The following is a 15,218-nucleotide window of genomic DNA, read 5'->3' on the forward strand; positions in this document are numbered from 1 at the left end:
TAATCCGGATTATAGATCATCAGTTTAAATCTCGTAAGATGACATGCAGAAATTATAAAATTAAAAATATAAAACCGTAATTTATGGAATAAAGAACAATTATGATCTAAAGGGTATCAAAATTTACAAAAAATAAAGCTTAATATTTATTTGTTTACTTTATTTAAACATTTCTTTCAATGTAAGTTGTTTAAGTTGCTTCGTTTTTATGTGATAATACATTCTCTTTAATTCTATAAACAGACATAATTTCTTGTTCAGTTACAAAGTTCCACTGTTCAAGTCCTATAATTGCTGTGTCAAGAATACCAACTAATTTGTCAATCGAAATTTTTTCGTTTTCGATAACCTCTGTCACTTTCTTCGCTATCGGAAGCGAATGATAATGACGAGGAATTTGATTTAAATCATATCAAAGACGGAGTACATTGAGATGAAATGCTACATTTAGTAAGGAATTATAAGCCAAATAAAACAAAAACATCTGCCCTGAAGATAAGGATAGTGCTGACAGATCAACTTCCAATTCATTGTGTGCCGCAGCGTTAAAGATAAACAAAGTTTAGATAAATAAATGATATGCCTTTATCCATTTTTTGCAGCAATTCCACTTTTTGTTTAATGTACTTCGAAACATACTTTAACTTTGTAGATCCTTTACATATTAGTAAATATATATCAGAAATTCTATTTGACATAATCGAAAGTTCAAGCTTACTTTTATAAAATTGCTCTAACAGTCTGTAAAAAATAATAAGCTGAATCCAATTCGAAGATTAAGGAACAACGCAATCTGAAACATTAACTGAATTAGATAATTTTAGCTTAGCTTATACCATCCATTATACATTAAACGCGCATTCGTAAACGTATTTTGCGCACCCTCACACACATATTCGCAGCCATGAAGGTCTTATGTGCATGCGTCAATGTGACGCATGCGCAGAAAGTTTGTAGCTTTGAGGTCCGGATTATAGATCATTCCGGATTATGGGTATCCGAATTAATGACTTTTGACTGTAGTGGTTGATTGCATACTGCAGTTTTTGTCATCTTCGTTAAAAACCTTTGACATAATTTTCTGTGCACAAATTCTATAATATTCCTCCCTTGAAGGTATTATGTGCCTCTATTTTCCTTCTTGTTTTAGGATTTTGGTGCAGAGGTTGTACACAGTGCTGAGTTTGTACAGTTTTCTTAGTATAAACAGATCACTGTGTATATGGGAAGAAGAACGTCACAAAAAAATCAAAAAGTATGCATATATTTTATTTAAAAAGTGTGAAAGATAGACAGAGCTAAATGCATCATTAATATAAATATAACTAAAGGCTTTGATAAATGCTTTTCTTCAAAATTACTTAGGAGTTCACAAATGCTCTCCGGAATCGGCACTGAAGTTGGAATGAGTTTCAGTGAGGAGTGCAGATTAAAAAAAATAAATATCCTTAAGCAGTTGTTTAATCTGAATATATGTAAAAAGCTAGACAATACAGTGTGAAAGTTACAGAATTCAGTTATTGAACACATTGTGTATTAATTATATCACAAATGCCATTAATTAGTAAGACATTATATGTCAGTATATGATGGGATATGAGGGCATACAAATGCCATATACTATTCCATGATATAATTCTGTAACTCTTGGGCAAATCTCCGATGTTCTTGAGATGATTAGTTGCAGATCACCGATTTTCTGTTGATGGTACACGTGAATTATTGTAATAGAACATTGTATACTATATTTTTAAATATTCACAATATTCTTTTTAAATTTTTGGATCAATGATATGGAAACACATATCATCATTCCTTTTCAAGAAATTCCAAATGGCTTCACCCATGAAGGTAACAGTCTTTAAGGATCATCAGGGGACTGGACCAAAATATCGCAAAGTTTGCCGATAATTGAGAATTTCCGACCAAATTTGGTGGCAAAAATTAGTCGTCAAAAGCATCACCAGGTTGGCACTGTAACCATTTACCTCAGTGTTAAATGGACATGCCTCTGTAATCTTGTTTTCCAGCAGAGCTTTGCTTTACAATTTGATACATTTCACTAAAATTATTTGCATATATACAAAATTTGTAACAATATATGCAAGTCCTTTTATCCTTGTAAAAAGTTTTAAAGTGCAAGATTTTCTTGCATTTGAGAGTGTTTTAAATTTAGATCCATGCTTTATATTTGTGTACATTTTGTTCTCACTAAATTGTTAATCTTTTTTTTTTTTTTTTTTTTTTTAAGGGATTTGTTAACCTTGCAACTGCTGTCAATAATTTATGCTTAGACGTTGTTTATCCGCAAGTAAGTGCTTTTTTCTTATTTCATTAGGTTCTTTTTTTGGGAGGGTGCACTCAGTATAGTGGTTAATGATTGTTTCTTATCATAAATGTTAATGAAACAGCTGATAAATGTGGATCAATTATTGTAGGAAATATGAATCATGTTTAAAATTAAATTCTGATGAGTAGAAAATAAAGATGTCCTGATGTTGGCTATTTTTCTTGTTTAAAATGAATTACTAGTTTGCGATTTTTTTCTGATATTATTTATTAAAACATGCTGCAGTGATAAGCAATATATAATCAATGAGAATATACATTCTCCCACAAACATTTTTAGACTGGCTCCAAGTTGGTAAGGTGGTGAGAGCAAGTTAATGTTTTGACCACATCTGCAAAAAGCCCTTGAAATGACAAGTTTCTTTTTTCAAATATTGCCAAATTTACCATGTATTCAATTAAAGACAACAAATATGCAAAGAGTGTAAAATCTGTTGGTGCAGAATTTTCAGTAGGTCCCGATAAGGAAGAGAAAAGCATTATTTTATTCACTCGTACGAATGAAAGTGTTACAATAAGCCATAGATTTCAGTAATATTTCAATAATACAATTCCTTTCTTTGAAAATAAAATTTGACCTAAATTAGAGTAAAAAAAAATTTTTTTTTAAATGTACAGACTATTCTATTAATTAGCTTGATTTGCACAAAAAAGTATGAAATAAAATTTAAAGGTGGTATGTATAGTGCCTTTGGACTAGAACCTGGAACTCTTGAAATAGGTGTCAAGTTGCATTACGTGGGCATGATGGAAAGAGAGAAGAAAATACCTTATAAAATAATAAATTTTAAATTCCTTGTAAAATAATTATACGACTTCTTGGCCACAAAACTAAAAAATTGCAGTTGCTGTTAGTACCTTTATATTTATTGACTGCTTTAGAATTAATATAAAGATATTAACAGTAACTGCAATAAAAATTGCAGTTGCTGTTAGTACCTTTATATTTATTGACTGCTTTAGAATTAATATAAAGATATTAACAGTAACTGCAATTTTTGAGTGCTGTGGTCAAAAAGTCATTTTATTTCATACTTTTTAGTGCAAACCAATAGAATTAGCTTGTAGATTAATTTTTTTTAATATTTTATTTTAAAGTTTTTTCATTTTTAAATTATTAAGCATTGCATTCTGTATTTCTAAGCAAATGTAATTTCACTCAGTTTTAATTAAATTTTCCATAATCAATTATTTTTGGAAGTTCTTAATGCTTTGTTTATATTTAACACCTGATTCAACAAGCAGTTTTCAGTGCAGCCATTTTTAGCACGTGTCATCTATTAATGAGAAGCTACACAAATCCTTTTGCATGCTAGCACACACAAGTGGATTTGGCAGAACATAGTTTTAAGACAGAGATTTGTACCTTAAAAATAACTTTGAATAAGAGTTATAATAGATGCATTTTTTAAAAACTTCTGAATTTAATTTGAAATAAGCAGCTAAAAACAAAAAGTCTTGTTTATCCATTTTCTGTTAATTTAGTTTGAAAAAAAGATATTAACCCTTAAATGCATGTAGTTGCCATTTGGCAACATAACTCTTATTTAGTCATGTAAATTAAATCAAAACGCAAGTTTTAGCTCACTGCATAGTGTAACCAGTTGGATACATACTGTTTACGTATATAGTTTTGAAAGTTTCAGTGTGGCGGCACCATTAACAGTGTAATGGTCATTGTTATGAGTTGATGTGTAGGGTGTGGACATTATTTGCATTTACAAATTTTTGATTTTGAGTTTGTTGTTATTTTGATGTATTCAAAGTTTTAAAATAGTTTGAACAAGTTTATGAGGTATGTATTATTACATAAAATTGTTATTAAACATTTGCCTATTATATTTTTTTGCGTAATGTAGCCATTTGGCAACAATAATATTTTTTCAAAAATTGGAATAAAAACTTAGATTTTTTAAAAATATTTTTCTTATTTTATTTGATACCAATTCTAATGTATAATAAAACAAAAAATATATAATCTTAATAAACTGCATTTTAATCAATCAATGAAATAACATAAAAAAGCATTATGCACTACTATCGCATCTACGCTCTACACAAAGGAAATATCCACTTACCTTATTTAGAAATTTCTGTGTCTTCAGTCTGTGGCACACAAACTTCCTTAACAGCATTCCAAAACTTTCCTGAAACCATGTTCCCTTTTTAATGGAGCACATTATGTGGTGAGCATTTGAACTTATTCAAAGCCATCTGAACGGTCTTTACATTTGACCATATGAATTTCCTTCGTACAAACAGGACACTTGTAATTCCGTTGAATTACATCCAACAAAGTTTCGTTTCTTCTGCCCTCAACCACTTCAGAAAAAAATAAAAAAAAAAAAAAAAAGAGAAAAGAAAAGAAACTACCCTTTTGCTCTCTCGTTTTGTAACACCAAACACCCAGTTTAACACCGGCAGCTATTTTACAATACATAGCACACAATACATGCAATGCAGAAATAAGCCCTTACATTTTCCCATCAGTCAAATTCACAGCAATCATGCAACCAATCATATCATATTAGGGTTTCCATAACATTCAACTACTCAGGATACCATAAATGAAACAACAACTTGACGATAATTCAATTGCCACCCTAAAATATAGGCTAACCGTTTATATTATATAAAGAGACATTATTTAAATTTATAATTCTGCATGATTGTTAATTAATGAGTGAGTAATCAGTAACTGTCACATCGAAAATGCTTCAGATTGCTTTCCCTTTTATTCAACAGCAAACTGAAACATTCTGAATATAATCTTTATTTCAGCTTTTATTGTTATTTTCCACTGTTACTGATAATTTCTTCGTAGATCTTTGGCTAAGTCACCATTTGCAGGTTACAGGCAGGACACGGTGGACTAGCTCGAGTATCAATAGGATGACATAAATTGGATCTTTAGATTCAGATTCTGCATCAAATACTAACAGACTTGTTAATGAGCTGTCATGTATGATATATGGGCTTAGATCTTCTTGGCATCTCATGCAATCCATTCTGTTTTCTGTGCCAGATCTTGTCCAGTAAAATGTTTAGTAGTCATATTTCGATAAACGCTCATAATGTAATTATTTGAAAAGCAAGTTAATATCTTCTTTCCTAATTATTATAATTTATTTATCATTATTATTATCATCATTTATTAGTTTTTATTTTGTGACAGCTGACAAGGAAAGATATTTGGTGCTGTGATTCATCTATGTTGCTCTACAGAGAAGCTTATGGCATAATGAGGTCAGTTTTTTTTATTTTAATTGAGAGGGTTACCACTCATTATAAGATAAACTTTTGGTGTAAATCCAAATGCTTATAGCTCTCAGTTAACACGTGTAAATGAATTATATCTTAGTTATATCATTGTTTATTTTGAAGTTGTGACCAAAAAAAAAAAAAAAAAAAAAAAAAAAAAGATAAATTCTGAACTTGACTTCTAAACTCTGATATGCCAAAATGCCTATATTAACTGTAGAAAAAATCAATAAAAAATATTAAATAGAAAAATTTCTCTTAAACGACACTTGTAGATTTGTCATGTAGTTAGCAGACATTTTTCTTTTAATTTGTTCTAGCACTCAGTTTAATATTCTGATATTAATCAAAAATAATTTTAATGATTTTAAGAATGGCGTGAAGTAAGCTTCAAAATTGGACAAAATTTTAAAAATTGTTTTGCTATGAATATTATTATTTGTAACAGTGTGTCATTTTAATATATTTTCTGTGATAATGCTAAGAAATGTAGATATTTTGTTACACTTTGAGCACATGTAAAATTAATTAAAATATGTATCGTATATAAATAAGGAAATAAATTTGATTTCCCCTGTCCAATAGGAGCAATATCAAATTTCTAATTATTCTGTTGTTGGTCTGTAAAGTTTTATTAAAAGGTTTTTCATATTTGATTTTCACATCAAAGATAACCATGATGAAGCAGGAGTGATAATTAATAATAAACTTTTAAAATAATTAGTTTCATTTTATTGATTTAAAACTGAAAGTAAATTGATTCATATATGTAAAATCACATTATAAATTCTTGTTCTAATGGGAAAACAAAGAATAATAATTAATCTATTAAATGTACTGGTGCTGATGCATTAAGGATTAGATTACTTGGATTTTGACAATGCAAATGACAAATGAGGGCTATCTGTTTAAGAGGAGAGATGCCTTAGTGAAGGACTTTTATGGGAAATAGCTTGTGTTCACATTACGTATGACAAAACCATGAAAACTCATAGTTCCTGAAACTGCAGTCAACCTGTTTATCAAAATTTGAACTCGGGGCGAACTGCAGTTTTACTGTTTGACTGCTGGTGGACCATGCATAAGGATAATAACTTTTTGCATATCTCTCTCTGTATTTTCTCAATGAAGCCAAGCATTTCCTGAAAGCTAAATTCAGAAGCAGAACATTTGAGATCTTGTAAAAAATTGCTTTTGTGGATTTATTTCATATTCATTTGTATGTAAATCAAGGAAAAAAAAATATCATTGCATATTAATAATAATATTTTTCATTTTCTGGCCAGGGGGCATTCATTTACTATTATATTTTCTGCAGGGATATCCTGCAGAATTTCATTTTGCATTATATATATATAGGGTGTGTATAATTAAAGAACCCTATTTCAAAGCTGCCTACAGGCGAAACCAGTGATCAGAAAATTGTGAAATTTTGTGGCAGACTTAATGAAGGGATGAGAATGTCTTTCCGAGGAAAAAAAAAATAGTTACAAATAGCATTGCCAAAGAGCATTTCACTTTGAAAAGCTGTAGTAAAATTGTAAATTTTTGTCGACGTCATGCTGCAGCTGTTATAAAACCTGGAAACATTCGCAAAGACTTTTCAATGTGCTTGTTGCTCACAATGACGATATGTTTATAAGATCGCACTTTGTTAGTAAAATTATTTTACCAAAACAGCCGGCACTTTCGTAATGTGAGGCCTTCCAAATCTACAGACCTCAGTCCATGCAATTTGTGGCATTGGGGACATTTGAAATATCTAGTAAGTCATGCCAGTCCAAGAACTTTACCTCATCTTAAAGCCAGCATTTCATGCCATGTGTTGAACATTTCCCAACACACACTTTGGTCATTTGTTGCACATGCCATCTTGTGATTTTAGATGGTAGCTGAATATGATTGCCATCATGTGGAACATGTTTTTTTGTAACAAAATTTGTAAAATTGTGTAATTGTAAAGATGTGGCTAAATATATAATCTATTAATATAATGTCCTCTGTTGATGCTATTTGTTACTATATTAAGACATCCTCATCCCGTCATTAAGTCCACCAGAAAATTGAAATTATCTGAGCACTGATTTTGTTTGAAGCAGTTTTCAAATAGGGTTCTTTAATTATGGACATCCTGCAGATATATACTATAATGCAAAGTAAAATAAGATTTTTTTGTAACAAAATTTGTAAAATTGTGTAATTGTAAAGATGTGGCTAAATATATAATCTATTAATATAATGTCCTCTGTTGATGCTATTTGTTACTATATTAAGACATCCTCATCCCGTCATTAAGTCCACCAGAAAATTGAAATTATCTGAGCACTGATTTTGTTTGAAGCAGTTTTCAAATAGGGTTCTTTAATTATGGACATCCTGCAGATATATACTATAATGCAAAGTAAAATAAGATAAAAGTGCATTTAAAAATTCATTCTGTATTCAGTTTGGAATAATACACATGCAAAGACCAAAAAATAGAAGTACAGTGGCAAACTGCAAGAAATAGGTGATAAAATATGCTGAAACCAAAAAATGAAATTAAAATGTTCCACTACATCGTCATAAGAAGGTTGGTGCAACAAAAAAAGTAAATAAATAAAACAGCTTATGGTACTTTTCCGTTTATCCGGCGCAAATCTTGCCAAGCAGACTTTATTGGCGACAACATACAGTATACACATAAAAATTGTTAACAAATGTTAGTTCTAAGAATTTTTTATTTTAAAGGCATAAACATTTTAATATCATTTAAAATTTTTTAAAAGGCCAATAAATAAAGACAATAAATTCATAAAAAGACATTAATTTAAGAATTTACTATGCTTTCATGGTTCAACATCCTGATTCGCCGGTTCATATAACGTGAGCCCTAGTGATCTCATCTCACGTAAACTATGCTACAAAAATCTAATTCTCTCAGTAATTATCTACATTAATTTGAAGTTAAATCTTAATTTGGAATAAAAGTTTAAATGCAAGAATTATTTCAATTCGTACAGATAGCTTACTCAGAAATTATGTAAATCTGCAGTGCTTTACGTCGCTAGTGCATTCTCATTAGAATTGATGAATTTAATCCTTAACTTTGACTTTTCTATATTTTTGCATTCGGGTGTGCGGTGTGATTGCATCCTAATTGACTTAATTACCACGAATGGTCTTAGGGCATAAAATTGAACTATCTGGGTAAAAATTCTATATAATTGTATGCCAGTATTGAAAGAAACAATCAATCTGATAAGAAATGACTGTAAATTATTTTGAAAATGAGACATAAAAGGTTACCAGGGAGGATATTCTGTTTGGAATCAGTTGTACCATTATTGGCGACTTTATTGCCTGTGCCGGCAAAACGGAAAATTACCCAGCGTGTTTCTGAAACGAAAAAGACATGAAATCCAAGTTTAAAATTTAAAAATTATCTTAGGAAAAAGTACTCTGGTTACAGTCAAAGTAGAGGTACAGTAGCCAAATGAAAGTAGGGGGGGGTAGACTGATAGACACAGATTACTTTGATTTTTTTAAAGATAACTTTAATAAAAGAAAAGAAAAGAAAATTTTAAGCTTTAATTTTCTGTATTAGTTTGTTCAGAAACAGGCAGTTTTATTTAATTCTTATGTTGCACCATTCCGCTGATGATTATATGGTGAAAAATACAAATTTCATTTTCGAGTTTGGTATATTTTTCTCCCTTTTTCTTGCTGTTTGCCACAGTGCTTCTTTTTTTTTGGGGGGGGGGCTTTTCATGTGTTTTTTTTTTTTCTGAACTGAATATGGCATGAATTTAAAATGTATTTTTTTTAAAAAAAATTATTTTGTTTTATTACCACCAGTAGTCGTAGCTATCAGCACACAGTTGGATTAGATTTTGATTTTTTTTACTTTGTATTTATTCCTTAATATGATATATATATATTGCCATTTATCAAAAGGAATGGATATATATATATTGCCATTTATCAAAAGGAATGGAACCCCATTCCCTCCTGAGAAATGGACCATAATGTTGCAGAATTGTGTTATGTTGTATCTAGACTGTTAAGATTCTCTTTTTAAACCATAGAAGAATGTAAGAAAACCTGCATTAACAAACTGATAATGATCCCATTCACTGATGTATATAATTACATCTGCTATATAGCTATCATCATTTGAAGATACAGCATTGAGTAACTGTGAAGGTTAACTGTCTACTGTATTATTCTGACATGGACTAATTTTTGAATAATGTATAGCCCAGGTGTTCTTGCATCCAAGTATATGATTTTTGCTCAGTGCACATGCAGGTATTTGGTTTGGTTTATGTGACTATGGAAAAGGGCTATCTGCCTAAGAGGGGAGATACCTTCATGGAGGACTTTCTAAAGGAAACTGGCTCGTAACATGGAGAAAACCAGGAAATCGCTCATGCAGCCAGCCTGTTTGCAGGATTCAAACCTCAGACCGAACTGCCAGTGTTCAGCACTATTACTGCTCAACTGCTAGTTGGTGTAGGTACAGTCAAAAGTCGTTAATTTGGACACCCATAATCCGGAATGATCTATAATCCGGACCTCAAAGCTAAAATCTTTCTGCGCATGCGCCGCATTGACGCATGCGCATAGGCGTTTTACTCGTGCGCGCAAGACATTAACGACTGCGCATATGCGTCTGCGCAAGTGCAGAATACGTTTTCGCGTGCGCGTTTAATATATAACGGACGGTATAAGCTAAAATTATGTAATTATCTATTTCAGTTAATGTTGATGATTGCGTTGTTCCTTAATCTTCGAACTGGATCCGGCTTATTATTTTTTGCAGACTGTAAGAGCAATTTTCTAAAAGTAAGCTTGAACTTTCGATTATGTCAAATAGAATTTCCGATGCTGGAGCTCCCAAAGGATCTAGAAAACGAAAGTATGTTTCGATGTCCATCAAACAAAAAACGAATTGCTACAAAAAATGGATAAAGGCATATTCTTTGTTTATCTAACCGTTCCGAAATCTGTTTATCAATTTCACACTGCTATGCGCGGGGGGGGGGGGACGTCGCGGCGCGCAATGAACTGGAAGTTGATTTGTCAACACTATCGTTATCTTCAGGGCAGATGTTTTTATTTTATTTGGCTTATAATTCCTTACTATATGTAGTATTTAATTTCGATGTACTCTGTCTTTGATATGATTTAAATCAAATTCCTCGTCATTATAAATACCACGAATACAAATCAAATAGTTTTCTGTTTGCAATTTTCTGATTTCGGCGATGCGTAACATCTGCGCGTTGAAATGTTTAATAAAGTAAACAAATAAATATTAGGCTTCTTTTTTGGTAAATTTTGATATCCTTTAGATCATAATTGCTCATTATTTTATAAATTACGGTTTCATATTTTTAATTTTATAATTTCTGCATGCCATCTTACCAGATTTAAACTGATGATCTACAATCCGGAATCGCCGAAGTCCCGACGAGTCCGGATTAAAGACTTTTGACTGTATTTGTTTTTGTTTTAGCAGTTAAATAACTGTCTCTATCAACCTGAAACTTCTGCACGTGTTAATTCAAATATGTCCAAATATGAATATTCCTGCAATTTTGATGCATTTGCATTTGGATGACAAAATAATTCCAAACAATAAATTATTGCACATTGTTCATGTTTGTTATGTAAATATCGTATTCTTTTCAAGACATGTTATTCATATTTTCTGCTTTTTGAAGGTTAAGGAAAGCCATGGAACATTAATGACAGTATTCTTAGAAACTCACAAGCCATTAGAGCCAACTGATGTAAGAAATTTTATGTCATGTTATTTCTCCATATAGCAGAGTTTAAAAAAATTGTCAGTATTTATGTAAAAGGAATTTTAGTATAAATAATAATCTATTAAAGCAGTAACATTTATTGTAGTAGTCAGATACTATTTTGGGAAGGGCAAGAATTTCTATCTGTCATAATTCCTGTTAAACAAAGGACAAAAAAATTAAGTCATGGTTAAATTGTGAATTACAGTAGACATCCTGAGGAAGATATTTTAGTAATTATGCTTTCAAATTTGTTGTCTTGAGGCTAATGTAGTTTCTTCTAGATTTTATATTTAAAAAATTTCTTTCTTAATTTAATATAGTTAGTCTACTAAATTTATATAATTTTGTTTTTCATTAAATATTATCAGAATTACAAAATGTTGAGCTAAAATATCTGCCAAATATTTTTCTTTTTAGGTACATGAAATATATTAATTTCAATGTATATTATAATCATTGTCTGTTATATTATATTTTGTGTGCCACATGAGAGATTGATCTGTACAAAGATACATTAGAACTTTCCTGGTTAACTAATAGTTTCTTATCAAAATATGTGTGGTCTTTTATCAATTCAATGCAATATTAAAATCTATGTTTTCGTTGATTCGCCGGATGGATTGGCCAGCCAGGTCTCCAGACCCTCAGCCCTATAGAGCATGTCTGGGATGCTCTGAGGAGGGCAATAACAACTCGCAACATTCCTCCAAGAACCATCCAGGAACTGAAAACAGCGTTGCTGAATGAGTGGGACCAATTGCCACAGGCACAGATAAACTGCCTTATTTCTAGTATGACATCATGCTGCAAGGCCTGTATGACTGTAAGAAGGAACCATACCCCTTATTAACTCATTTTCTTGTGTGTTTTGCAACTGCTGTTTCAGACCTTCAGACTCCCATGAGTGTTACACACGAACATGTGTGTCTATTACAACTGTTAAAGGTTTATTTTGTTTGTATTATATCAACCTATGTTCACACCAAATTTTATTAAAATCTGTCCAGTGGTTCTGGAGATCATAGATCAAATATGAGAATTCTCTTAATTTATTTCACCAGTGTAGATTGACATCAAAATTTATGCTTGCCCTACTCTACTTAGAAAAGAAAAGGCCATATTACTATATCATTTGGCCTTATTTCTTTCCATAGCCCTTCTTTCTGTGTCTTCTGCAACTAGTAGCAGAAGTATTATTTCAACAAGATAAATGCCATTCTGCATACTTACTTACATGTGTAATGTTCATTATACTGTGTAGACGGTTCATCACTTGCCTTGATCTGCTGTTTCATAAAATCTATCAACCATGCACAATTTTTGGATTAGAATAAAGATGGTGTTTTCCCTGTAGCAGTTTTTTTGTTATGGTGAAGAAGGTATTTTTTGCATTGTAACTTCTTACAAGAACTGTAGAATTGCATTTCCAAATTCAGAAAGCAGGTTTCTCAAAATATTTATTATTCATGGATATGATAGCAAAACTGTAGACATTTAGATTTGCTTATTGATTTTGTATATAACTGTAAAGATTTAACACATTAGCCTGTGTATGTCGCATAAAAGTGGCTGTATCTTCATGACCATTCCTTTCAATGACTTATAATTCTGCAATGTTGATTTGGGGGGGGAGGAAGTAGTAAATATTCTTGCTGTTCTTTTGTTGCACTTTTTCTTGTGTTTGTAACAAATATTGGTTCTTGTGTTTGTAACAAATATTGGTTCTTGTGTATTATTGAAACCACATTTGTAAAAGTTGCAAAATTTTCAGAATGTATGGAAATCTGGCAATCATGCACATGACAGTTCTTTAGGTTTATAACAAGCGGCATTACCATTTTTGTAGGCATTCCTTTTTTTTCTTTTTTTAAACTCTAAATTCCTACAGTTTTTATAGAAATATTGTGACATATTTTTTTTTTTTTCAGTTTTAAAATGTGTATACATACATACATACATATATATATAATGTTGTATGATCTTAAATTCATTTAGTGTGAAAACAAGTTACTACTACTTGCGCAATTGCTGCAAAGTTAGTTAATAATAATTTATTTCCTAAACAATATTGATTAATTGATTATATTATCTCCTAAGTTTAATTAAAGTAGAATTATTTTAAAAGAGTGAATCCATACTGGTAAGTTATATTTTGAAAGATGTTTTGAAGTAATTTGAAAGCAAAATGTTAATAATGTTTTAGCGGGGACTGGAGTTAAAATCATCATGAAGAATAAAATTTCAATTGTAAAAGGAAAAATTAAATACATGTAATCATTGTTATTGATCGGAAATTAGTTGACTTTTCAAGGGGAACAAACCAACTCCCAATTCAATGAACAATAATTGATAAAAATACGTAAATACGAAGGTGTTTCGTCTTTACTCGAGTTATAAGATAAAGCCAAACCGGCAATTCTAGTCAAGCCAAATATTTTTGCGAATAGAAGGGATTACAAACCAATGCTGATACTCAAAGAACTTATTCTTATGAAGCAGTTTAGTCAATTCAATTTGGAGTGAAAAGCAATTTCTGTAGAGAAATCTGAAATAACTCGAGTAACCGTCCCCGACACCTTCATGTTTATGCATTTGAGTTCTATATTATTTGTAAAAATTAAACATTGGAAATTGTCATTATGAAATCAAATTCAATGTAAAGTTGAAATAAACATAGATTACAAAATAAGATAAATAATGCAAACTTTGTAAAAACAAATCAAAGACAATATAAAAATAATATATAATAAGAACAGTGAATGTACATGAAGATATAAAGGCCAGAAAAGGTATTAAGTAACTTACATTCTTTCTAGTGGGGGAGTTGGCAAAGTGTTCTCTTCGTGTCTGACTCATAAGTGTAGGGTGTCCGAAAATTCTTAGCGGCAGTGGGGGCTTTGAATAATATCAGTCGGTAAGACCTGGGTGAAGTATAAAATAATTCTACTTTAATTAAACTTAGGAGATAATATAATCAATTAATCAATATTGTTTAGGAAATAAATTATATATATATATATATATATCAAACTTGAGCATAAATTTTAGTGTATGTGGTTAATGTTTTAAAATTTTATTTTAAAATCTTTATATCTTTTTAATGTAGAAATCTTTGTACACTTTAAAAAAGTAGTACTTGAATTACAAATATTTTATATTTTCAGCTTTTTTATTCTGCTGGTGTTACTAGCTGTATTGATCTCCTCAGCCATTGTATAGCTGATGCAGGAGGTATTGTTTGATATTCCATAATAATATTATTTTCTCATTTTAATTGCATAATCTTGGCATGAATATAACATTTTTATTCTATCTGAGTTTATATTGTAAAAGAAAGGCTATTCTGAAAAAAATTGCCTTCATCAAACAATGTTCTTTAATTTGAATATCATAATTATGTTTAATAATGAATATTTTATATAATTTTGTTGTTAACATGTATTTTGTTTTAATTTTCTATTTAAGTAAATGAACCTTGGTAAGTGAACCATAGGTGAACCATTCAAATGCACATACAAAAAGAGTAACTATCGTAACTTAAAAAAAAACTTAGATATCATAGAGGTCTTATTATTAGAAAAGTAACAGATCTATGTAAAATTTAAAATTAAGCAAAAAAGCAACTTAAATTGACATAGAATTTTAAATACTTAAGTTTTTTTTTGTCCGATTTTTATATTTTAATTTCATGAATAGAAATGCTTGTAAAGAAAAGAGACATTTACCTGATCATCCATCGACTTTTTTTTAAAAATGTACACTAGTTTTGCTTTTTTGACTAATTTTAAATATTAGGAAGGCCTTTTCTCAATA

General features: G+C 30.4%; 1 protein-coding gene across 3 annotated transcripts in view; it reads left to right on the top strand.

Annotated features, from left to right (window-relative positions):
* Window positions 1-2,251: 2,251 nt before the first annotated feature.
* LOC146997848 (uncharacterized) overlaps window positions 2,252-15,218 on the top strand; it is a 32,690-nt gene continuing 19,723 nt past the window's right edge. For 2 of the 3 annotated variants that reach the window (XM_085816160.1, XM_085816161.1), the window contains exons 1-4: window positions 2,252-2,311; window positions 5,525-5,595; window positions 11,319-11,387; window positions 14,570-14,636. In XM_085816160.1, the coding sequence (XP_085672286.1) occupies window positions 11,343-11,387; window positions 14,570-14,636 (112 nt within the window). In that variant the 5' untranslated portion in view covers window positions 2,252-2,311; window positions 5,525-5,595; window positions 11,319-11,342. Of the gene's footprint in view, window positions 2,312-5,524; window positions 5,596-10,323; window positions 10,511-11,318; window positions 11,388-14,569; window positions 14,637-15,218 lie in introns of those variants that run through there. The other variant, XM_085816162.1, reaches the window with a different exon arrangement.

The sequence above is a fragment of the Stegodyphus dumicola genome, chromosome 4, assembly GCF_044657685.1.
Source record: "Stegodyphus dumicola isolate Sdum_Otavi_A_Nest chromosome 4, ASM4465768v1".
Classification (NCBI taxonomy): domain Eukaryota; kingdom Metazoa; phylum Arthropoda; class Arachnida; order Araneae; family Eresidae; genus Stegodyphus; species Stegodyphus dumicola.